The 24,453-nt window shown below is 42.8% G+C and overlaps 1 protein-coding gene across 1 annotated transcript in view; it reads right to left on the bottom strand.

Annotated features, from left to right (window-relative positions):
- The window catches only part of LOC129698639 (inositol polyphosphate 1-phosphatase-like), a 33,226-nt gene extending 31,036 nt beyond the window's left edge, over positions 1 to 2,190 (bottom strand). The window contains exon 1 of the mRNA XM_055637768.1: positions 1,948 to 2,190. Coding sequence (XP_055493743.1) covers positions 1,948 to 2,151 — 204 coding nt within the window. The 5' untranslated portion in view covers positions 2,152 to 2,190. The remainder of the gene's footprint in view (positions 1 to 1,947) is intronic.
- Positions 2,191 to 24,453: the final 22,263 nt, after the last annotated feature.

Below are 24,453 nucleotides of genomic sequence, written 5' to 3'. Positions count from 1 at the left end.
TCTAAACATTAATAGCCCTTTATCTGTTATTTGCACTTCATCAGTTTATTTATTCATGTGTGTATATATTTATATAATGGTATATGAACACACTGATCTGTTCTGTAGTCATGCCTACTATGTTCCATTGTGCTGAAGCAAAGCACAAATTTTATTGTCCTATCTGGGACACATGACAATAAACTCTCTTGAATCTTGATTTTGAATGATCAGCCATGATCATATTGAATGGCAGTGCTGGCTTGAACTGCCCTATTTTCTATGTTTATATGTCTCGACTCCACTAGCCGTGGAACCAAACGGCCACTGGCCGTGGAACCAAATAGCACCTCCCGACTCCACACAGCAGCTTTCCCGACTCCACACAGCGGCTTTCCTGACTCCACACAGCGGCTTACCCGATTCCACGCAACGGCTTTCCCGACTCCACTTTTGCGGGCTCAATCACCACAGCTTGTTTACTCAGCCCCGCCTCCTGGACTTTATTCTCCAGCGGGTGCCAGAAGGGGCGTTACCTTCATGGTGACGGACAGGCGAGAAGACCAATCTGCTGATCTCACGATTTTTTAAACCCTCATAACATTTCTCATATTTCACTGATCGGAACAAAACTTGGTGGCTTGGAGCAGAGGTGAACGCTGAGTAAGATGGCGAAAAATCCTAGCGATATAGGGTTGCATTTTTGCTCAAGTTTAATTACAATGCAGACCAGAAGTGGCCAAAATGAGAGTTTTGGTAAAAGTATAGATGAATAAGTTTATTTGCCAAGTATGTTCACACACAAGGAATTTGCCTTTGTGTTCCGCACGCAAGTGACAACATGACATACAGTGACAATTAAGAATGACCCATAAAACATTAAACATTAATAATAAAAGCCTGACATTACAGTTTCTGCCAACTTCGACTGCAGTAATTGTTGCTGACCCAAGTGTTAAGATATGCCCTCCCCGAATACTAAAACACGTGTTTGCTTCAGCACAAAACCTATTCTTAAACTTAAAATAGTGAATTTGCTCTTTTCATTTCACTGCAGAAGCACAAAATCACAGGTCAATGTCAAACATTACCCCATTCGGTACATCTCGCTAACTTTTAATGCGTCAGAGTTCAGCTAAGCACTTGGAACACTATTTGCTACTTTCTGTTTGCTGACTCAGGCAGCTCAACCAAGAATAAAATCCAGTTAGGCTCAGACATTTCAGCCATTTGACTGGAGGTGGCCCCAGGTTATTTTTCAAATCTTTGAATTGCCTCGTGTAGGTGAACCAATCCATTCAGAAGATATCATTACGAACGGTAAACGCTCTGAAAGCTACTTTAGGTTAGTTTAGAGATACAGCGTGGAAACAAGCCCTTCGGCCCACCGAGTCCACCCCGACCAGCGATCCCTGCACGTTAGCACTATCCTACACACACATTAGGTACAGCTGGTGACTAAGTACATATACCTGCCACATGTGCACATGGCGAACTGAGACAAGGAGGGCTGATCAGGATGTTAATGCAGGTTCTCCTCATTAAAGGAGCTGATAGAGGTAAAAATCAGAACATTTTGCTGGTGGCCAGGTGATTCATTATTCTTCCCTATTTCACCTGAGACAATGGGCCTGCTCCTCAGCAGGTCAGGCAGCGGCTGTAGAAAAATAAATTGCTGTTACTGTTTGAAGTGCAAAGCAAAATATCAGCTCGGTTTCTCTCTCCACAGATTTGCCTGACCTGCAGAATGTTTCCAAGAAATAAAACAGCAGTTGGCGTCAACACATTGCCTTTTGTTAAAAATATAACACCAAATACATATAGTCAGTATGCAGCCAAGCACCACATACCAGAATAGCTACAGCACCAGAACAGATCAGATTCAAGCTAATTGTTTGCAGGCAGAGAGAAAGCAACATAACCATTCCTTTTCCATTAACTTTTCCATTGTTATTTTGTGGTACTCACCTTTTTCCCCATGTCATGCTTGATCACCTCTTGAATCAACACATCTGCCAGTGTTTTGAAATCGCAAACAAATCGTTTATTTTTCTCAATGCTCTTTTTCTCCTGCACCAAAAGCTGAAAGAGCGCCTCCTCCTGTTTGCACGCACGAGCAATGTTTGCAGATTTTTCTGAGGCATGGACCAGTGCAGTCAAAACTTCTGACATCTTGAGATCCAGATGTCTACGTCGGGGAAATCACCTGGAAGAAAAAGGAAATTGAGGCCTATTGATTTTAGTTTTAGTTTTCTAGCTTTAGAGATACAGCGTGGAAACGGGCACTTCGGCCCACCCCCCGCGTCCGCTCCAACCAGCGATCCCCGCACATGAACACTATCCTATACGCACTAGGGGCAATTTACACTTATACAAGCCAATTTACCTACAAACCTGTGCATCTTTGGAGTGTGGGAGGTAACCGAGGATCTCAGAGAAAACCCACGCGGTCACGGGGAGAACATACAAACTATGTTCAGACATCACCAATAGTCGGGATCGAACCCGGGTCTCCGGCGCTGCAAGCAGCAACTCTACCGCTTGCGTCACAATGTCGCTCTATTGCTGCATGTTAAATCATTATTTGCCCTTAAACTGCTGTAAAATCATATTCATCTATATCGTTTCGCAGCAAGCACATACATTTTTCCATATTGAAGCAGTACCATTGGCTGAAGAAGTAGTTTGCAATGCTAGGCTGTTCCCTTTGTGGGAATTGAATACTTTGGTATGAATTATCAAAGTTAGAATGTCTTTAATATTGATAAATAGCATCACTATTATTTAGACACAAGGAACTGCAGTTGCTGGTTTACAAAGAAAGACACAAAGTCCTGGAGTAACTCAGGCAGCATCTCTGGAGAACATGGATAAGTGCGTTTCGAGGCAGAACCCTTTTTCAGTCTCTCTGGAGACAAAAGGTTATTATTGACACTTCCTTTAACATGGTACATGCACATTTCAAGAGACTAATTAATCCAAAGCACTGTGATTTCTTGCTGTTGGGTGCTATGAAATTGCTGTGGAAATGGATATTGCCCTTAAATCTGCAAAATGACTACAAAAGATACTTAAATACCAAAATGAGCTTTGCTCAGCAAACAAAATGATAATGTCTGTGAAAAACAAATAAATTATAAATCATATTGACTTCTCACCTATTGTGCAAGAATTGCCAGTTTCACTTGGAAGGGTGATACAGTGGCGGCAGTGTTGCTGATTGACAGAGCCAGACACCCGGGTTCAATCCTGACTATGGGTACTGTCAGAATGGAGTTTGTACGTTTTCCCTGTGACTGCGTGGGTTTTTTCCTGAGTGCACTGGTTTCCTCCCACACTCCAAGGACGTACAGGTTTGGAGGTTAATTGTCTGGTCAGCGTGGACTTGGTGGGCTGTGGGGCCGTTTCCACATTGTATCTCTAAAGTCTAAAGTCTAAAGACTTGGTGTTCATCCCCAGTCATTCTCTTGTGCAAAACTCTGGCTAAGTTTAAAAATACAGCTCAGAGATTTGTAGATCCCTTCAGAAAGGAGTAATGCAGCACAGAAGATGCCAGCTGCGAGTGGTAACAACTTTCTACGTTAAAATTAGAATATCTCTTTAAATCAAGGTTGTCTAAATTAATTATACCCTGAGCAAAAGTGAAAGTCTCTGGAAACATAGCTACTGCTGTAATACTAACATGGTTGTTTATGCTATTGGGTGAACAACTTAAACATCCCTGGTTGCTGGATTTCAGTGAGGAATGAGCTTGTTTAACATGAAGTCCTTATGTATCCAATTTGGTCATTCTACACAAAGGAGACCGGTCTAAAAATCGTAATACTCAACAAGTCAGGTGATACCCACCAAGACAACCACAGAGTTACTGTTTCAGGCCCATAACCATTCATTTTCTTCAATTGTCCCAAATTGTACTCATATGCATAGTACTCATGTGCAGAGATAATGAACCTTATTTTGTGCTTGTTCGTTGCTTTCCGTGCAGAGTATGTTTGTTGAAATTGTACACACAGAAATAATTAATGCTCTGCTCAACTTGGCAGCAATTCGGTGATTTTATTTGACAAGCCCAATGTTAATTTGCAAATAAACTAACCAATGTGTTTACCTTCCATGGTAAGCCAAAAATGCTTTAATTAAGATAAACTACCAATGTTGAAATTACTTTTAATTATCTATATCCTAATAAATAGCACGTTGTAGCAGTGCCTACTGGCGCATGCAGGTATCGAACCCGGCGTTCGGAAGCCGCGGTCACGTGACTCGGGAGGGGCTGCTTGTTTCCGCGCGGTTTTGCTTTCGCACGTTCAGCGCTGACCACAGATGTGGCCAGACGTGTCTAGAGAACCTGTGTTCTGAAAACCGAACTTTCGATTAAAGATCCGTTTAAAACTTCAGTTGTCGTTCTTGAGGCCGCCAAAACGTCACATTATCCAGAGCAACCCTGTTTCCTAAGGAAGGCCTCGCTCATTTCCATCTTAATCCCTGACTTTGCACATTGACCAACAAACTAACTGCAGTATCATGAATTACAATTTCAAAATGTAACAGGGCTCCCCTCCAGCAGACAAAGTACGTTTTGCAGCATGAACCTACGACAGAGGTCCAGGAAGCCTGAACGATGTCACTTTCCCAAATGCAGTATCATTATCAGCTGCAGCCAGAGAAATATTCCTGTACTTCCTTGCAATGCAGACCTGTCAGTGAATCGGGAAAGCTTCGTATCCCCAAATGTGCACCAAATTGCATTCATCAGAAGGCAGTCCAATATGACGATTATTTGGTGGTGAGGATCGCATTGAAGATGTCTTCCTGACAGGCAAGGCAAGTACATTTACTGTAACCTGTCTCGGATCGAACCCCTTACCAAACTTCAGCAAACATAGCATTATGCACAATCATTTGGAGAAAGTAGTGATTAGCATCAGACTGCCCATTGGGAGAAGTTCCTACCTGCCTGCTCCATACCTTTTTGTTGAAAGAAAGATAGATACAGCATGGAGACTGGCCCCTCAGCCCACCGAGTCCACGCTGACCATCTGCACTCGTTCTATGTTGTTTCACTTTTGCATCCACACCCTACACACTTGGGGCAAGTTACAGAGGCCAAAGCCGCACGTCTTTGGGATGTGGGAGAAAACCGCAGCACCCGGAGGAAACCCATGCGGTCACAGGGAGAATGTGCAAACTCCATGCAGACAGCACCCAAAGTCAGGATTGAACCAGAGTCTCTGGCGCTGTGAAGTACCAGCTCTCTCAGGTGCTCCACACTTTTTAAGATCTGAACAGCTGAGGGCTTGAAGTTGCAAGATGTCAGACTCCTTATTTTTATGCGCAAGGGCCTGGAAGAGAAGGGCAGCCTATACTAGATGAACACATGACCAAGAGGTTGCCATAGCTGCTCTGTACTGCTGCACTGGATGTCAACGTTCCCAATTTAAGGTCGTCAATCCTACATGCATGCCAACAGTTTCTCAGGCAAACATAACATCCCTTGGCAGCTCATTCCACATAAGGAATACCTTCCAAGTGAACAGCTGCCCCTGAGGTCCCTCTTAAATCTCTCCCCCTCACCTTCAGCCTAAGTCGCCTAATTTTAGAATCCTCAATGGTGGAAAAATCTCTGAGAGTTCACTTTATCCATCCTTGTACAATGAGCTCACCCCTCAGCTTTCTGAACTCCAATGAGAAAGACCCCAACCTCTCCAACATCTCCCTATAACTGAAGCCCAAAGCCCAGGTTACATCCTGGTGAATCTCTCTTCAACATAAGATAGATAGATAGATAGCCTTTATTGTTATAATGACCTCCTTCCAGTAGCTGGGTAACCAACAATGCACACAATACTCCAAGTGTGGCCTCACCAAAAACTTCTACAACTGCATCATGATGTCCCAACTTTCATACTCAATACCATTCCCAATGAAGGCAAGTGTGCCAAATGCTTTCTGCACCATCCTGCCCAAACTAACTTGGCGCTCTTAAGGAATTGTGCACCTGTATGCCCAGATCTCTCTGTTCTGCAACACTCTCCAGGGCTCCACCATTTAATGTGTAAGTGCTGCCCTGGTTTGACAGTAAAGTGTAATCATTCACACTTGTCAGAGTTAAATTCCATTTGCCATTCCTTGGCCCACTTCCCAATTGATCTAGCCGGCAGCCTCACCAGCAGCGTGTTCATCCATTTGACTTTTTTTTTTAAGTATGTCTAAATGTATGTTTTAGTGGGGGGGGGGGGGGGGGGGGGGGGGGGAAATCGGGGGGGGGAAAACCGTTTTTCAGTCTCTTACCTCGACGGAGATGCGACTTTTCTCTTTGTTGCATCTTCACCCCCCTCACGGCCTGACAACTGGTCTGATGCGGCTTTTCTTGAAGATTGGCCTAGAGCTTCAGTAGTAGGTGCGGCGGACTTACCATCCGTGGAGCGGGGCGATCCCTTGCCGGGGATCACCAGAAGAAGTGCTCCGACTGCTGGCCTGCAGATTATAACATTATGAAGCCGTGGTCTTCGGTATGAAAGTGGCTGATTCAGGAACTGTGGAGTGTGTGTTCCAATCCGTCCCGACGACGGAGTTTTGATCATCCCGACGAGAGGACTTCTACATCGGGCCGTCCGTAGCAGCGACTACAGAGGGTTCATGGCCCCGACAACGGGTGAGCAAAGGAGGAAGATTGACTGAACGTTATTGCCTTCCATCACAGTGAAGAATGTTGATTCCACTGTGGTAGATGTTTAGGTTAAATTCTATTGTGTATTGTGCTCTTTTTGATTGTATGGCTGCATGGGAATTCATTTCACTGCACCTTAATTGATGCATGTGAGAAATAAATGTGAACTTGAACTTGAACTAGATCTTTAGTGGTTCAGCGAACACATCCTTGAATGTGGCTGGAAACCTGAGCACCCAGAATTAACCCATGCGATGACAGGGAGAATGTACAAACTTCATACAGGCAGCACCTGCAGTCAGCATCAAACTCGGGTCTCTGGAGCTGTGACAATAGACAATCGACAATAGACAACAGGTGCAGGAGTAGGCCATTCGGCCCTTCGAGTCAGCACCGCCATTCAATGTGATCATGGCTGATCATCCCCAATCAGTACCCTGTACCTGCCTTCTCCCCATATCCCCTGACTCTGCTATCTTTAAGAGCCCTCTTGAAAGTGTCCAGAGAACCTGCCTCCACCGCCCTCTGAGGCAGAGAATGTGAGACAGCAGCTCTACCGCTGTGCAGCCACGTGTTAGAAACTTGGATATCCTTCCTCAATGCCTACTAGACCACCTATTTTTATGTCATCTGCAAATTTGCGAATGACGTTAACCACCGTCATCCAAATAGTTAACGTACATAACCAACAGCCGGGATCCAGCACCAACCCCTGTGACTCAACACTGGTCACAGACCTCCACACAGAAAAGTAACCCTCCACTGTTACCTTTTGACTTCTTCCTCCGAGAAAATGCTGAATCTAATGGTCTAGCTCACCTTGGCTTATTGTTATAATTAGCCTTCTCCCAATATAGCATTGCAGCATGTTTAGCCTAGTTTAGTTTAGAGATACAGCGTGGAAATAGGCTCTTTGGCCCTGCGAGTCTGCACCCATCAGCAATCCCAGTACACTTACACTATCCTGCACACTCGAGGAACATTGATACCAATTAACCTACAAATGTCTTTGGAGTGTGTGAGGAATCTGAAGATCTTGGAGAAAACCCACGTGGTCACGGGGAGAATGTACAAACTCCATACAGACAGCACCTGCAATTGGGATCGAACCCGGGTTTCTGGCGCAGAAAACGCTGTAAGGCGGCAACTCCACCTCTGTACTGCCGTGCCACCCCTGCCGTGCCGTATTCCCATTAATACAAGAAACCCAATCTGAAGAAGGATCTCGACCCATAACGCCACCTATCCATGTTTTTCACAGATGGTGTCTGACCCACTGAGTTACTCCAGCACTTTGTGTCTTTTTTTTTTAAGTTTCTCACTTCATTTTATGCAAATTGCAACTTCAATCCTCTTCCTGACTCAGGGACCAATTGTCCTATTTAATTATACCCTTCCTCCAGATGATTATATACAATTGTCACTTAATTCACCTTTGAAGCACGCAACAGTCTTTCTTCGCCTTCTGCAACGCATTGATTTATGAACTACATAATTGAATATCAATTAAAACGCTTAATCTTAATTTATCATATTAACCTTCCACTGAATATCTTCTCCTGAAAACATATTGTAACTTCAGTCTCCAACATTGCCAGTATATTGATCTTGCTAAAATAATCTCTTTTGGCACGTATCTTTCATTTAATTTCATTTATTTTCAAGGAAATAAATAAGAGGATCTACATCGTTTGACTCACAAAATCATTTGAAAGTCATTTGGGTTTGACATAAATCATGTCTTAATAAAGATATGAATCAATGCTTCACAAACATTTTGAAAGTGGAGACATTACGCTCTGAACATAATCAAAGCTATGCAGGATAATGGCAAAATAAGTGCTTCAAATTAATATTTAACTTAGTCCAGCATGCTCATGATACTTGTAAAATAGGTTCATTATGGACTGAAGGTCAACAATGCTTTACACTGATAACTATCAATCTACTATTGATTAGTTTGCTTCAGTCTGCAGTTAATGTCGGCCAATCAAGGAATGTTTTAAGTCTTGAGAACAATATTTAACAGAAGTGCTTTGCCTCAATGCATTTTAGTATTTGATCTGTCAATAAGTACTGAGTGCTGCGTTCAAAATATATTAAAATAAGCGAATCTAAGGATAATCTAAAAGGATACTGGTTCATAGGTTACTGTCTAATTATTCCAGCCTCAGAGATTTTCATTCTGATTTACTGTTCCCTTTAGAATATCTGACTATATAAAAGATGACCAGGCTTCAAACGTAAGTGCAGAACTATTCCAAGGCAAGCAGATTTTAAGTCCAATTTCCAAATGAAAATGTTGCCATGAAAGATAATTAATAGAAGACAGCAAGGAGATTTGTGCCTAATTTCCCTAAGAATCCATGGTATGAGGAATTTTCTTTCAATTATAATCAGCACTTTTGCCTTCCCCTTACTGTTCCATTCCACTTTCACAAGCCTTTTCTCCAGCAATGTGATAATGAAAAAAAGACATTGATGTACCTTATGACTACAATGCTATGCTGCTGTCCTGCACCAAGAGATAGAGTCATAGACACAGAGACTCATACAGCACAGAAACAGGCCCATCAGCTCAACTTGCCCTTGCCAAACAAGATGCCCCATCTACATGCATGGTGGAGGCAGGTTCTCTGGATGCTTTCAAGAGAGAGCTCGATAAGGCTCTTAAAAATAACGGAGTCAGGGGATATGGGGAGAAGGCAGGAACGGGATACTGATTGGGGATGATCAGTCATGATCACATTGAATGGCGGTGATGATCGAAGGGCCGAATGGACTACTCCTGCACCTATTGTCTATTGTCTACACTAGTTCCACCTGCCCACATTTGGCCCCAATTCCTCTCAATCTTTCCTGTCCATGTATCTATCCAAATATCTTTACAATGTTGTTATTGTATCTGCCTCAACTACATCGTTTGGCACTCTCTGTGTGAAAAAGTTGCCCCTCAGATTTCCTCTCACCTTAAATCTATGCTTCTTGATTTCCCTACTATGAGTAAAAGACTCTACATTTTGTGCATCTACTCTTTCTATCCCCCTCATGTTCTTCTACATCTCTATAAATCACCCCTCATCCTCCTGTGCTCCAAGAACTAATGTCATAGCCTGCCCAACTTCCTATAACTCAGTCACTCAAGTCCTGGTAACATCCTCATAAATTTTCTCTGCACTCTTTCTAGCTTAACTGTATATTTCCTATTGCCGGGCGACCACAACTGAACACAATATTCCAAATCTGGCCTCACCAAAGTCTTGTATAACTGTAATGTAACATCCCAACTTTATTTTACTTTTGTTACTTTAGAGAAACAGTGTGGCAACAGACCCTCTGGCCCACCAAGTCTGCACCGACCAGCGATCAGCCATACAGTAGCATTATCCTACACCACTAGGGACAAGTTACAATTTACAGAAGCCTATTAACCACACACCTGTACATCTTTGGAGTGTGGGAGGAAACCAGAGCACCTGGAAAAAACCCTATGGTCACAGGGTGAACGTACAAACTCCGTACAGACAGCACCCATAGTCAGGATTGAACCCGGGTCCCTGGCACTGTAACGCAGCAACTCTACCACTGTGCCACTTTGCTGCCCCATCTTTTATACTCAATACCCTGACTGATGAAGACCAATGTGCCAAAAGCCTTCTTGCCACCCTATCTACCTGTGATGCTACTTTCAAGGAACTATGTACCTGAACTCCTAGGCCCCTTTGCTGTGCAACACTCCCCAGAGCCCTGTTCACTGTGAAGGACCTGCCCTGGTTTGACTTCCAAAAAGGCAAACATCTTGCACTTTTCTGCATTAAACTCCATTAAACATTCATCCACTTGCCCAACTTCTTAAAATAGAGGCACATTTGCCACCCTTCAGTCTTCCGGCATCTCGCCCAAATTTAATGATGATTTATATATTATCAACCAGAGCTCTTCACCAACTTCCCAGAGTGTTCTCAGATATATCTGGGTGATTGTCTACCTTCATACGCCTCAGGATATTTAGCACCTCCTTTAATGTAATATTGACTGTCCTCCATTGACTGTCCCACGCTCCCCAGTCTTCATGCCTTTCTCCACAGCAAAAACAGGGGAGAAATACTTGTTGAGGACCTTGCCCACCTCTTGCGGTTCCACACAGAGATGATCGCTTTGGTTTCTCAATTCTCTGTGTAGTTACCCTCTTTGAAAATCTCTGGATTTTCCATAATATTATCTACCAGAGTTATCTCCTGCCCCCTTTTGCCCTTCTGATTTCCATCTTAAATATACTCCTCAGTTCACAAAACTCCTTCTGGGATACACTTGATCCCAGCAACTTATACCTGTCCCATACCTCCTTTGTTTTCCTGTCTGGCACCTTAATTTCTCTCGTCACCCAAGCTTCCTTATAACCACCTGCCTTGCTCTTCAGTCTAACAGGAACATGCATGCCCATGTCTCCAGTCATCACACTTTTAATAGCATCCCACATTCTAGACGTTCCTTTGCCACAAACAACCTACTCTAATCAACTTAAGTGAGTTTGTGTCTGATACCATCAAAGTTGGGCCTCGTCCCAATTCAGAATTTTAACATGTGGGTCTGCCCTGTCTTTATCCATAACTATATTAAAGCTTATCGAACAATGGTTACTGGTCACAGAATATATTTATTATGTACAGTCAGATTTACAATATTGACTGACGTGGTAACCGATCGAAATGTGCCTTGTAATGACTGAAGCTGAAATAATTGTTGAGGCAAATGCATCTAATTTTACACTACAAGAACTGTCACAAGGGTGTTACAGTGTATATGCCCTTTGGGCATTTTAATGAGATTGAAACTAAGATCTGAAATTTTCTACAACATCAAAACAAACTCGGCTCCACCGTTTTAGCAAGAAGCCTTTGATTTATTCATATCAGAAGTGTCTTATTGCACATGGATATAAATATACAATGAAGTAATAAATCAAAGATTGACTAAATTGTATCCTTACCTTCTCTCAAAAGTTGTTCTTACCTTTACATTATAAAATACGCAGAAAATAATATTGTCAAACTGACATAAAGTCGATAAATAACTGGAGGATCAAATAACACTGGTTTAAAATTTGCACTTTTGAAAACGTTTGGATAAAGAGCCCATGCAAAGCAAGTGAGGAAGATGGAAGGGAGAATGAAAAATAAAGAGACTTCACATTAATGCTGGAATATGGAAATGGGAGAGGCCAGATTGTATGTAAAACGGTTCTACTGTACAGTTGAACATTCTTCTGGAATTCTTGGCAAAGTTCAAAGTTTCTAGACTAATGGAATGTTCTTTTATCTCAATAGGCACTTACTAACTCTGGTTTCTTTTAGCACATGCCAATTAAAAAAAAAAATCAGAACATTGGTGTTGTTTCCAAGATCGGTTTCTTCCAAGTTGCCCTTGAAACGGTGAAGGGGACACCGTACTAAAGGCTCCACCATCTAAAACCTTCAAACTAAATACCCAACTGACATTTCACAGAATCACAGATTGGTTACAGCAAAAAAAGTGGCTCCTAGATCCTTCAAACCCATACCGGTGACCTGTAAAAGATTTCCAGCCAGTTCCGTTGCCCTGCCCTAATTCTAGAAATTCTTTCTTTTCAGAGACTTAACCTACTCCCTTTTGGATGCTACAACTGAAACATTGTCTCCATTGTTAGTCATAGCAGTGTATTTCAGGCCTTAAACAATACACTGGGTAATAAATGTTTTTCCTCATGGCATCTTTGGTTCTTGCTATTCATCGTCATTTGTTGTTTCAGGGTTCTACATCCTTCCACCAATTGAACCAGTTTCTCTTCAAGTACTCTTTCTATACCTTTCATGATTTTCAGTACCTCCATCAGATCTCCTCACAACCTCCTCTATTCCATGGTGAACAACCCAGCTTGGAGACTAAAGAAACAGCAGATGCTACGGAGGAACTGAGAGCAGAGTTTATAGAAGATTCTGACCCAAAGCATCCTTCTACAATATTCCTGGGCATTTTAACAGATTTGTTCCCATAAGCTTTAAATGGCCATTTCCTTGTTCTTAATGAGAAAACATGCCAATCTGGTTTTAATTAGCACAAAACCTCCCCCACCCCCTCCCCCCCATTTACCCCATACCCCACTTTCTTCCCCACCCCCCCCCCCTTCCCATTTGAACTTGCACCTACCTATTCCTTCCCTCCCCCTCCACCTCCACAAATATCCTTTCATAGGCCTTGCGATTTGTAACTCTTCAATCCTTTTGTTCACACCTGTTTTATTTTAGTCCAAGTATCTGCCAACCATCTGCCTATCAAAACCCCCACTGGCAGTGGTCACCTGTTACCTGTCAAACTTTATCCAGCCTCTTCTCTCTTCCAGCTTTCTCCCCCCTGAATCAGTCTGAAAAATGGTCCTGATCCGAAACATACCTATCCATGTTCTCCGGGAATGCTGCCTGGCTCGCTAAGTTACCCCAGCACCTTGTGTCTCTTTTCACATGGGATTTTGTTTTAAAGACCTATGAATGCAAATTCTTATCTTTCTATCAAGCACTAATGCCACTGCTTACCATGTGATTTTTTTTAACGACAATATTCTGGTTTAAAAAAAATCTGCACAATGAATCATTTGTGACCATCTTCACTGCAGAAGGGAATGAAGCGATATTTGCATTAAGGCAGTAGAATGTGATACATAGCAAATTATAAACAAAGAGCAAGAAGACAGAGTAAAGTGTCCAGCAACTTTGAAAGTGGATAAATCACTGTGCCTGGATTGGATATATTCCAAGTTCTTAAAAAAGGCAAGGGAGGAAATAACATAAGCTCTGACTATCACTTTCTAATTCTCTGGTTTCAGGCTGATTGCCAGACCCTATAAGGCAGCGAATGTGGTACTGTAGGTTTAAAAGGACAGAATGACTACATGTTTGACAGACCTTTTGGTAGTGGGTAAATTATTGAATATATATCTGCCGATTGCATAGGTTCAGCAGTTAGAGAGGCAAATAGAGATCTGCATGAATTTAATTTGGCTTAGTTTAGAGATACAGCGCGGAAACAGGCCCTTCGGCCCACCTTGTCCGCACCAGAGCCAGTGCACCCAGAGGAATGTGGCAAATTGGATTACTGGGCTAAAGATAGACACAAAAAGCTGAAGTAACTCAGTGGGACAGGCAGCATCTCTTGAGAGAAGGAATGGGTGACGTTTCGGTTCGAGACCCTTCTTCAGTTTGGCTACATGGGAGAAAGCAAAGTGTATTGATCAATGGGGAGTTTAGTGATTTGATATTCCATAGGGCTCTTCTCAAGATCCTTTCATATCTGTGATACATGCAATGATTTGAACTCAAATTTAGGTACCATGGTTGAGAAAATGGTTAATTACACCAAAATTGGCAGATTGGTTGATAGTGATAATGAAGGTTGCAAACTATAGGGAAATGTTAGCAAGCTGGTTAGGTGGGCACAAAACAGCAAGTGGAAATCAGTACAGAGAAAGGCAAGGTTTGAGCAGGTTGAAAATGGTTAACAAGGCAGAACAAGTGAGAGAAAACTGAGAACTGCAGAGAAAGAGAAGGGTCTGTGGACACCATGTGGAATGGATGGATAAGATGTTTGAGATAGGATCTTTGGCTTTATCAGCTGAGGCATGAATATAAGATGTTGTAGTCTTGATTGAAATGTACACGATCTTAAATAGCAGCAGGAGGATGTGCAGTTTAGGGAGGATGTGATTATGCTACAGGATGCGAAAGAACAACAAAGCTACAGAAGAGATTTATAAGAATGTGGACAGGACTGGAGAATTGGAGCAAAGGGGATAGACTGACAGTTGGATTTGTTTTCTTGGGAAGTAGGAAACTACAGTAGGACTTACGTTTATGATCAGCCATGATCATATTGAATGGCGGTTCAGGCTCGAAGGGCCGAATGGCCTACTCCTGCACCTAATTTCTATGTTTCTATGTTTTAGTTAAGAGAAGGAGCACGGAAACAGACCCTGCGGTCCATCATGTCCTCGCCGCCCAGTGATTCCTGTAGACTTGTACTACCCTACACACGAGAAACAATCTTACAATTTTACCAAAATCAATTAACCTACAAACCTGCACATCTTTGGAGTGTGACAAGAAACCGGAGCACCCGGAGAAAGCCCACTAGGTCATGGGGTGAATGTACAAATTCTGTACAGACAGCACCCGTAGTCAGGATCGAACCCGGGTCTCTGGCACTGTAAGGCAGCAACTCTACCACTGCGCCACAGTGCCATGCTGTGGAGTGTAAAATAATCATGAGGAGTTTAAGCTGGGGCAATAATTTCCCTTTGCAGAGTGGCTGAGATGGGAATTTGTTATTTATTAGAAGTTTTAGCAGGGAATCGAGGAAAAAACATATTCACCCACTGTTGATGCTGATGAAGTCTGAATAAGGGTCTTGACCAGATTATCCATGTCCTCCATATTTGCTGCCTGACCTGCTAAGTAACTCTAGCACTTTGTGTTCGTAAAATTCAAATTTGACGGACCCAGTGGCCGTACTGGAAGCAGAAACCCCATGTTTAAAAGGAGCTATAAACAGCATGGCCGTAAACTGAAATTTGGGAGGTGCGTTTAAATGAATGGTTTCATTTTTGGCCCCTGTAGCCCCCTTTTGTGTTCTTAATTTGTATATGATTCTTCACTAAAAATCCATCACACGAGAACACAAAATATCACTGAATTTTGAGTCCTAATCAATCAATCAATCAATCAACCTTTATTGTCATCTTGCAAAGCAACAGTTGTACAGTGCAAAATGAGAAGACGTTTCCCAGGGAATACCGGAGCATCGCACATGAAACTCAAACCATTTCACATTTACATTATATCCATTACGTAGCTTCCCATTGTCTTTTTGCACTCATTATAGTAAAAACAACATTATCCTGGAGTAACAGAGGGTCAGACAGCGGCTCTGGAGATCATGGGTAGCTAACGTTTTGGGTCGGGACCTTTCTCGTAGTGGTGTTAGATGCTGACATGAAAACAAATTCATCCCCCAAGATCATTTTGCAGGTGTTTCAGGATGCTGTTAACATTGTTTTCTCAAAGGCAATGTCACAAATTTGCAATGAAACTGACAACCACTAAATAACTAATAATTAGCAACTTTTAAAATATTTTTTTGCAATTTAATATGATATTAAAGGGGTTGATGGGCTAAAGAAGGCACCCAGCCCAAAACCTCACCTATCCATATTCTTCAAAGATGCTGTCTGACCCGCTGGGTTATTCCAGTATTTTGAGTCTTTTTTAGTATAGCAGCATTTGCAGTTCTTTCAGTTAATGTCATCAGTGTCATCAATTAATAATATCTATTTTTAGATATTTGAATGAAAGCACTCAAGTTATGTTAAAACAAATAAAGGAGTTTAGATTAAAGAAAATACATTAAGTTTTGGAGTAACTCAGGTGGCATCTCTTGGGGGACAATAAATTAAACAAACTAAATTCCAGCATATTCAGTGCCATGTGTCTCCATGTATCAATGCAACACTATTTTGAAAGGGAGTAGATTCTAAAATGTCTCCTAATTATGCTGTCTTAGGCTGGATTTTATTCATGGCTGTTTGCAGACGAAATTGAGCAGAGAATTGCAGAAAAAAAGAACATTTCCCAAATCCAGCACAACTTGCACAAAGGATGAAAGCACTGGGTCAGTTTCCTTCACATCAACTTATACAATGTTGAAAATACAGGATCCGGACCAGGAAAACCTAGGGCGGATTTCTTGCTGGAGAGCTTTATCATCTTTCCAGATAGTGGTGATGGGAAATTGCAGTCAGATATCACAATGATATTTCAAAATCCAAGTAAAGAAATGTAGTTTAAGTTTCACTGCAGCAGAATTAATTAAAATCAGAGTTTGAATCAACTTGAGCCGATTGAATCAAACCTATTGCTCTAACATGGGTATAATTTCCACACCAGGCAACAATGTTTAAAACGAAAATTCATTCTGCAAGCTCATTATTTTGAATAAAAACAGGATGCGTTTTGAATGTGAAGTCAATGAGTCAAAGATTGTCATGATGCAGATGTAAATATGCACAAGATGACATGGTTTGTTGGAAGTTCAGATTTTTGGCAATTCATTGCAATTGGCCTGTCTCGTACAACTTATGCATTTCATTTAGATCAAAGAATTAAAATAGCACTAATCTTACAAACTATCAATGCAGCGTTTAGTCTTTCAACTTTATGCAAACATCTCAAGCAAATCTTTATTTGCTGTGAAATAATATGCTTAATGTTAATCTTTAATTCACTTGTGGGATGTGGAGGTCACTGGAAAACCCGGCCCTTACTGTTTCTGGGCCATGATTGCCCTTGAGACAGCGCATGTTGATCGAGCATACGCTGTCCATTGAAAAAGCTCAGACACTCATGTTAAAGGAATAAGTTAGAAGCTATTGACTAATCAACAGAGAAATATCACAATATGTTTCTGACATGCTGGTGTGTCTTGAAAGGGAATGTGGGGATGATGGCCTTCTCTTGCATCTGATATAGATCGCAGGTGTGGGGAATAATGCCAAAGGCTGCTCTCATGCACATTTTATGTATGGAATATGCAACCACCACATGGAGAGTGCAGAGGTCTGCCCAATCAACATCATCAAGAATTAGTATTATGTAGATTGATAAGAACATCTTCAGACAGGTTATACCCATGTATTTGTTCTCCGACCACGTTCTCTAATCTAGCTTTGAAATTCAGGACTCAATCATCTTGGTCAGTGATGGGATTACAAGGCAACATAAGTGAAGGGCACAGAGATTCTCCATGCGGAGTCCAATACAGAGGAATACCAATTCATGGGCAAAAGGCTTAATGCCCACGTTGGTCTGGATTTAAGACCATCACTCAGACAATAAAGTCCTCACTGTTAATGGAGAAGAGTGAAGCCAGGGGTAGCGATGGGGACTGTCTTACATTTGGTAGATGGATATGACCATGTGCCGATAATCAAGTCTAGTGATGGCCTGGCAAATCTTCTAATGCTGACAATGCTCCCCAGCTGACAGTGAGAAGGTTTTGCACAACCGACTGGGCATTACCATGGACACACAAGACACTACAGATGCTGGAATCTTGAGCAAAACTCAAAGTGTTGTAGAAGCTCAGTGGGTCCGGCAGTATCTGGGGAGGGAATGGACAGGTGATGCTTTGGGTCAAGATCCTTTATCAGACTCAACCAGAAATGTCATCTGTCCATTCCTTCCATGGATGCCGTCTGACCTGCTGAGTTACTCCAGCACTTCAAGATTTACTCAGGACTGCAGTTTCTCATTTCTCCATGTATTAAAACAATACTGTTTTTAGAACGATTAGATTCTAAAATGCCTCCTAATTATGCTGGTTTATTGGGGACGGAAATCCACAGCCTGAAGGAGGGCCTGTCCATTCCCTTCCTGGATGCTGACTGGTAAGCTGTTAAAATGTTAACTGCATAGGTTTTGGAACGGATTCCTAATCTGAATCTGAAGTTTTCTTCTCCATCGGCTGGTAAAGCTTAAACTATGAAAGAAATGATCCCAGGAATGAATAGGTTAACCAATGATTAACGTGTGTCAGCACTGGGCCTGTACTCGCTGGGATTTAGAGGAATGAGGGGGGATCTCATTGAAACATACAGAATAGTGAAAGGTTTGGATAGAGTGGATGTGGAGAAGATGTTTCCACTTGTGGGAAAGTCCAGAACGAGAGGTCATAGCCTCAGAATTAAAGGACGTTCTTTTAGGATGGAGATGAGGAGAAATTTCTTTAATCAGAAGGTGGAGAATCTGTGGAATTCTTTGCCACAGAAGGCTGTAGAGACCAAGTCAGTGGATATTTTTAAGGCAGAGATTGATAGACTCTTGATCAGTACAAGTCAGAGGTTAGCGGGAGAAGGCAGGAGAATGATATTAGGAGGGAGAGATAGATCAGCCATGATTGAATGACGGAGTAGACTTGATGGGCCGAATGGCCTAATTCTACTCCGATCACTTATGACATGGCCTTATGAAAGGATAAGTTGAGTTTTTATGAGAAACTAACAAATAATGTGTTGTATTATTTATAACCATCCCTGTGGTTTTAAGTTCAAAATCATACTCTGCCCTGGTGTCATTTCAGTTCACATTCTCTGGATAAGTAATGTTGATCTACGGGTTAAGAGTCAATAACATTTAAAATTATTCTATTGTAGCCCATAAAATAAGTAATAAAACATGACAGAGCAGCAAATAATAAAATAATGCCAACAGCCAACAGACTGTGAAAAGATAACTCACGCTGGTGAAATTAGTTAGTAAATGGCTGCACATTAGAGAGAGAGAGAGCAGGAAGAGCATAGGTTCACCGATGGGGCATGTAAAACAGGCTGCGGTGTTTGCTTACCAACAGCAAAGACTACTATTCCTGTAGTGTATTTCCTGTCAAATGCTTTGGAAAGTCTCCAGGATGTGGAAGCCACAGTTCAAGTACAATCAGCAGGCTTCAGTTTCAAATCGCATTTCAGAGTTGTGTCTGGTTAATCTTGTAAAAACTCCAGTTAGCAGCGTGCACCATTGAGAATGTGCTGCAGTCATTTCTGATGAGGTATTAAACTGTGGACACAGATGTAGCTATAATGCAGGTAAACATGTGACCAGCTCAGATGGGCATTTTGGTCGGCATGGATGAGGGGCCAAAGGTCCCGTTTCCATGCTGTCATACTCTATAAGAAGATAGTGCAGGATTTTGAAGAAAAGCAAAGGAGTATATTCTAATCCTGAACTGTAGGGTAAAATGCAGTGGGCAGTGGGTACTGGGACCTCTATCAACTAAGACAATTGCTTAGGAAGGAACTGCAGATGCTGGTTTGCACTGAAGATAGACACAAAAGGCTGGAGTCTTCTTCAGTCTGGTCGATTCCCTGTCTATTGATGTGTCGGGTGAAATTGCCTCTTAAACATCACTATTGTATCTGTTTCTACCACCTCCAGACACCCACTACTATGTGTCATAATGTTTAAGAAAGAACTGCAGATGCTGGAAAAATAGGTAGACAAAAGTGCTGGAGAAATTCAGCGGGTGAGGCAGCATCTATGGATTGAAGGAATCTTCCCCCCCCCCCCACACCCCCCACCACATCAGTTTGAAGAAGGGTCTCGACCCGAAATGTCACCTATTCCTTCGCTCCATAGATGCTGTCTCACCCGCTGAGTTCCTCCAGCATTTTTGTCTACTCTGTGTCATAAGGTCATGATGTAATAGGAGCAGAATGAGGCCATTCAGCCCATCCAGCCCACTCCAACATTCAATGGTGGCTGATCTATCTCTCCCTCCTAACCCAATTCTCTTGCCTTCTCTCCATAACCCCCGACACCCACACAAATCAATAATCTACCTATCTCTGCTTTAAAAATACCCAATGACTTGACCTCCGCAGCCTTCTGCGGCAAAGAATTCCACAGATTCACCAGTGGTATGACTGTGGTATGAAAGTCATACCACATGATGGTAAGGGTGTAAACCAACTCACCACCACACATCTCTGTTAATGTTCACCCCCACTCACCTTAAACCTATGCCCTCCCGTCTTTGGCATTTCCATCATGGGAAAAGAAAGCAGCCTTAAAATAAAATGCTGTGAATGTGAATGGCTGTGTTTCTTTCTTCCTCATTATTTTACTAGCCTCCTCGTAGATGCAGCTGTGCTATTCACCTCAACCAGAGTCTGTGACATTGAATTTCACATTCTAGAGCACAGCCGTCCTTTCCTGGGTTTTCATCTTGGATTCAACCACGACTGAAGGGCTATTTTAAATATTCCCCATGTGTGGATACCTTATTTTCAATGTCCATTCTTTCAAATTCTTTCTTGATTATGAAAAAATAGATATACTTTTTGATATAATTTCTTTGGGCCTTTTACAAGGTATACACTGATTAGCAAGCAGTTCAGAACGGTGCTCTGTAACAGAACGATCATTTGTTCTCTGGATGCGTGGTCAGACACCACAGCCTCGGATGCACCTGGTACAAGACAATGAAGGGGAGAACATCCGAAATTGTTTTGTTTTAAACGTGCTGATTCTCTGACCTGTGATGACCTTGGACATGATCCAGCTATTACAAATAATTCTAGTCGCACAGTGTTAGAGGTTCACCAGGGTTCACTATTTCTGATCACCTGCGATTTATTGCAGGACAGTCGCTTGCGACAACTCTTGGAAGTTGAATCTCTTGCTAACACCGAGTGCCAGGGACATCACCATGCCCCAAGAACCGCAGCCGAGGGAATGGAGGGCCACAGAGAGACTAGCTGTGGAAATAACATAGAAACATAGAAATTAGGTGCAGGAGTAGGCCATTCGGCCCTTCGAGCCTGCACCGCCATTCAATATGATCATGGCTGATCATCCAACTCAGTATCCCGTACCTGCCTTCTCTCCATACCCCCTGACCCCCTTAGCCACAAGGGCCACATCTAACTCCCTCTTAAATATAGCCAATGAACTGGCCTCAACTACCCTCTGTGGCAGAGAGTTCCAGAGATTCACCACTCTCTGTGTGAAAAAAGTTCTTCTCATTTCGGTTTTAAAGGATTTCCCCCTTATCCTTAAGCTGTGGCCCCTTGTCCTGGACTTCCCTAACATCGGGAACAATCTTCCTGCATCTAGCCTGTCCAACCCCTTGAGAATTTTGTAAGTTTCTATAAGATCCCCTCTCAATCTCCTAAATTCTAGAGAGTATAAACCAAGTCTATCCAGTCTTTCTTCATAAGACAGTCCTGACATCCCAGGAATCAGTCTGCTGAACAGTCTCTGCACTCCCTCTATGGCAATAAAGATTTGGAGACCAAAACTGTACGCAATACTCCAGGTGTGGTCTCACCAAGACCCTGTACAACTGCAGTAGAACCTCCCTGCTCCTATACTCAAATCCTTTTGGAATGAAAGCTAACATACCATTCGCTTTCTTTACTGCCTGCTGCACCTGCATGCCTACCTTCAATGACTGGTGTACCATGACACCCAGGTCTCGCTGCATCTCCCCCTTTCCCAATCGGCCTCCATTTAGATAATAACGTGACTGGTGTGCCAATTTAGAGGGAAACTATTGCGAAAAATATAACGTCTTTTCGCACGGTTGACTCACAATGAACGTTTAACGCGTGCAGCAAATAAAGCTGCATATTGACCGCAGCGTGTAAAAGGTAAGGTGTCCTTTTAGTAAACGGCGCCGCTTCGCCGAGCCCCTTCTAGCACTGCAGTGCAGCAGGGTATTTGCGCTGGGGGGAGCGAGCGAGAGAGAGGGAGGTCAGCTGACAATGTCCATTAGAAACAGCTCGGGTGGAAAAATCTCCTGAATGAGACAGGAGTGGCCACTGGAGTGTCTCCACCCACAGCAATGACTAACCCGGAATACCATGAGCATTGTACAATGGACACAGTAGCTGGTTTGAACAATAGCCTCCCAATGTATCTGTTTGATCGCCCAACACAACGGTGGATTGCTGTTAGGTCTGAATCTCAAAAATATCCATTCGACCTTATTAGACCAACCCAAGCGTATCTCCCCGCTGGGATCTCCGCACTCACACTGCGAACAGTAACATGACCTACATGCTGGCGTTAGGATGGCGTTATTACCTTGAGTGCTAGTTGCTAGTCCGCACCGCTCCACGACGCTGGGCTTGGAGTCGCCACTGAGATGTGACCTGGCGATTGCTTGCGCTGTCAGTGGGAGCATCCAAATGACCAGCGACTGAAATCCCCTCCTCTGCGGACAGTCCGACGGCAGACCTCACTGGCTGGCAGACTTATTACACTCACGTCTCAGGGGTTTGCGATGGATGATGGCAACTGGAGTTGTGCGAAAGCGAGAGGGTCGCTCTGGTGCAAGGAAGCAGCATTGCAAAGCTGCCACCCAGAGGCTGCTCTTTGAACATCACTCTCGTTACACTGCGCAGATCAGCCCGAATAACAGCACTTAAAAATAGCATCTCACAATGCTTGGGAAGGAACTGCAGGTGCTGGTTTACACCGAAGATAGACACAGAATGCTGGCAGCATCTCAGGAGAGAAGGAATGGGTGACATTTCGGTTCGAGACCCTTCTTCAGACTTCTCGACCCGAAACATCAACTATTCCTTCTCTCCAGAGATGCTGCCTGTCCTGCTGAGTTTCTCCAGTATTTTGTGTCTACCTTACAATGCTTATTCGTTTTAACAGCAACAATTATCTTAGAAATGCAATTGGTAACATATCGACAATAACAGAGATTAAATAAAATGTTTCATTTCATTTCAAAAATAAATTCTATTCATGACAAAAATTTATGCAGAAGAACATTGCAATAAACAGTCTGGAGGGTCCCGACCCCGAAACGACGCCTGTCCATATCCCTCCACATATGCTGACTGATCCGCTGGTTTCCTCCAGCACACGTTTTGCTCAAGTTTTGCTCAATTTGCTCAGCATCTGCATTTCCTCGTATCTCTAATGCAAACTCTTTACATTCTTTGTGTGGTTTGGTACATTTGGTACTGCTGGCTTTATGCAAGCAGTGTTAGCTCATCTCAGTTTTGTACCATCAGTTTATTGTATTTGGTTTATTATTGTCACATGTACAGTGAAAAAAAGGTTTTTTTATTGGTGCTATCCAGTCAGCGAAAAGACTATACATAATTACAATCAAAGCATCCACAGTATGCAGATACAGGATAATGGGAATAACATTTAGTGCAAGGGAAAGTCTAGTAAAGTCCAATTAAAGATAGTTTGAATGTCTCCAATGAGCTAGAGGGGAGGGCAGGACCACTCTCTGGTCTGTGGCAGGGTGGTTCAGTTGCCTGATAACAGCTGGGAAGAAACTATCCCTGAATCTGGAACACATCTGTTCCTTTTGCCTGAAGGGAGAGGGGAGTAGATGGAATGACTGGTCCTTGATTATGCTTGACTATTTACAACAAAAAAGATACAAAGTACTGGAGTAACTCAGAGGGTCGGGCAGCTTCTCTGGAGAACATGGATAGGTGATGTTTCAGGTCGAGATCCTTCTTCAGAGAGTCCTGTGTTTTATTTAATAGCCAATAGACAATAAGTGACGGAGTAGGCCATTTGCCCTTCGAACCAGCATGGCCATTTAATGTGATCATGGCTGATCATCCATAATCAGTACCCCGTTCCTGCCTTCTCCCCATATCCCTTGACTCCTCTATCTTTAAGAGCTCCATCTAACTCATTCACAGGATATAGATACTGTATATAGCTTAATTTCTTAAACACTGCACACCCTGCCACGATGTACCCATTCCCATGTTGGGCAAGGGCTATAAGGACTTTCTGCCAGGAACAATGAAGGTGGTATATGTCCCAGTTTAGAAGCTGTGATACTTGGAGGTGGCGATGTTCCTCTGCACCTTTGGCATTTGTACTGACAGGTTTTTGATTCTGGAGAAATCTGGTGCAGGAACTGTGGCAAAATGTTTCACTGCTTGCTCCACCTGTCCCGCTGAGCATTTTCTTTTATTTTGTACGGGCAACTGGGGTACTCAAAAAGACGCAGACAATGCTTGCCTTCATGGACCGAGGCATAGAGCGGAAGCGGAGGAGGTTTGTGTCAGAACAGTATGAAACTTTGGTAAACGCTATGATATATGAAGCCCTGCTCACATCAGAGGAAGGATGTAACGGCTTTTGCGGTTCTGGTGGGGATTTGACGATGTCAGAACTAGAGAGCCTTAGCTATCAGCACTGGGCTAAGAAGGGTTTGTCATCTGAGAA

The sequence above is a fragment of the Leucoraja erinacea genome, chromosome 7, assembly GCF_028641065.1.
Source record: "Leucoraja erinacea ecotype New England chromosome 7, Leri_hhj_1, whole genome shotgun sequence".
Classification (NCBI taxonomy): domain Eukaryota; kingdom Metazoa; phylum Chordata; class Chondrichthyes; order Rajiformes; family Rajidae; genus Leucoraja; species Leucoraja erinaceus.
This window is presented reverse-complemented; position numbering and strand designations above follow the sequence as displayed.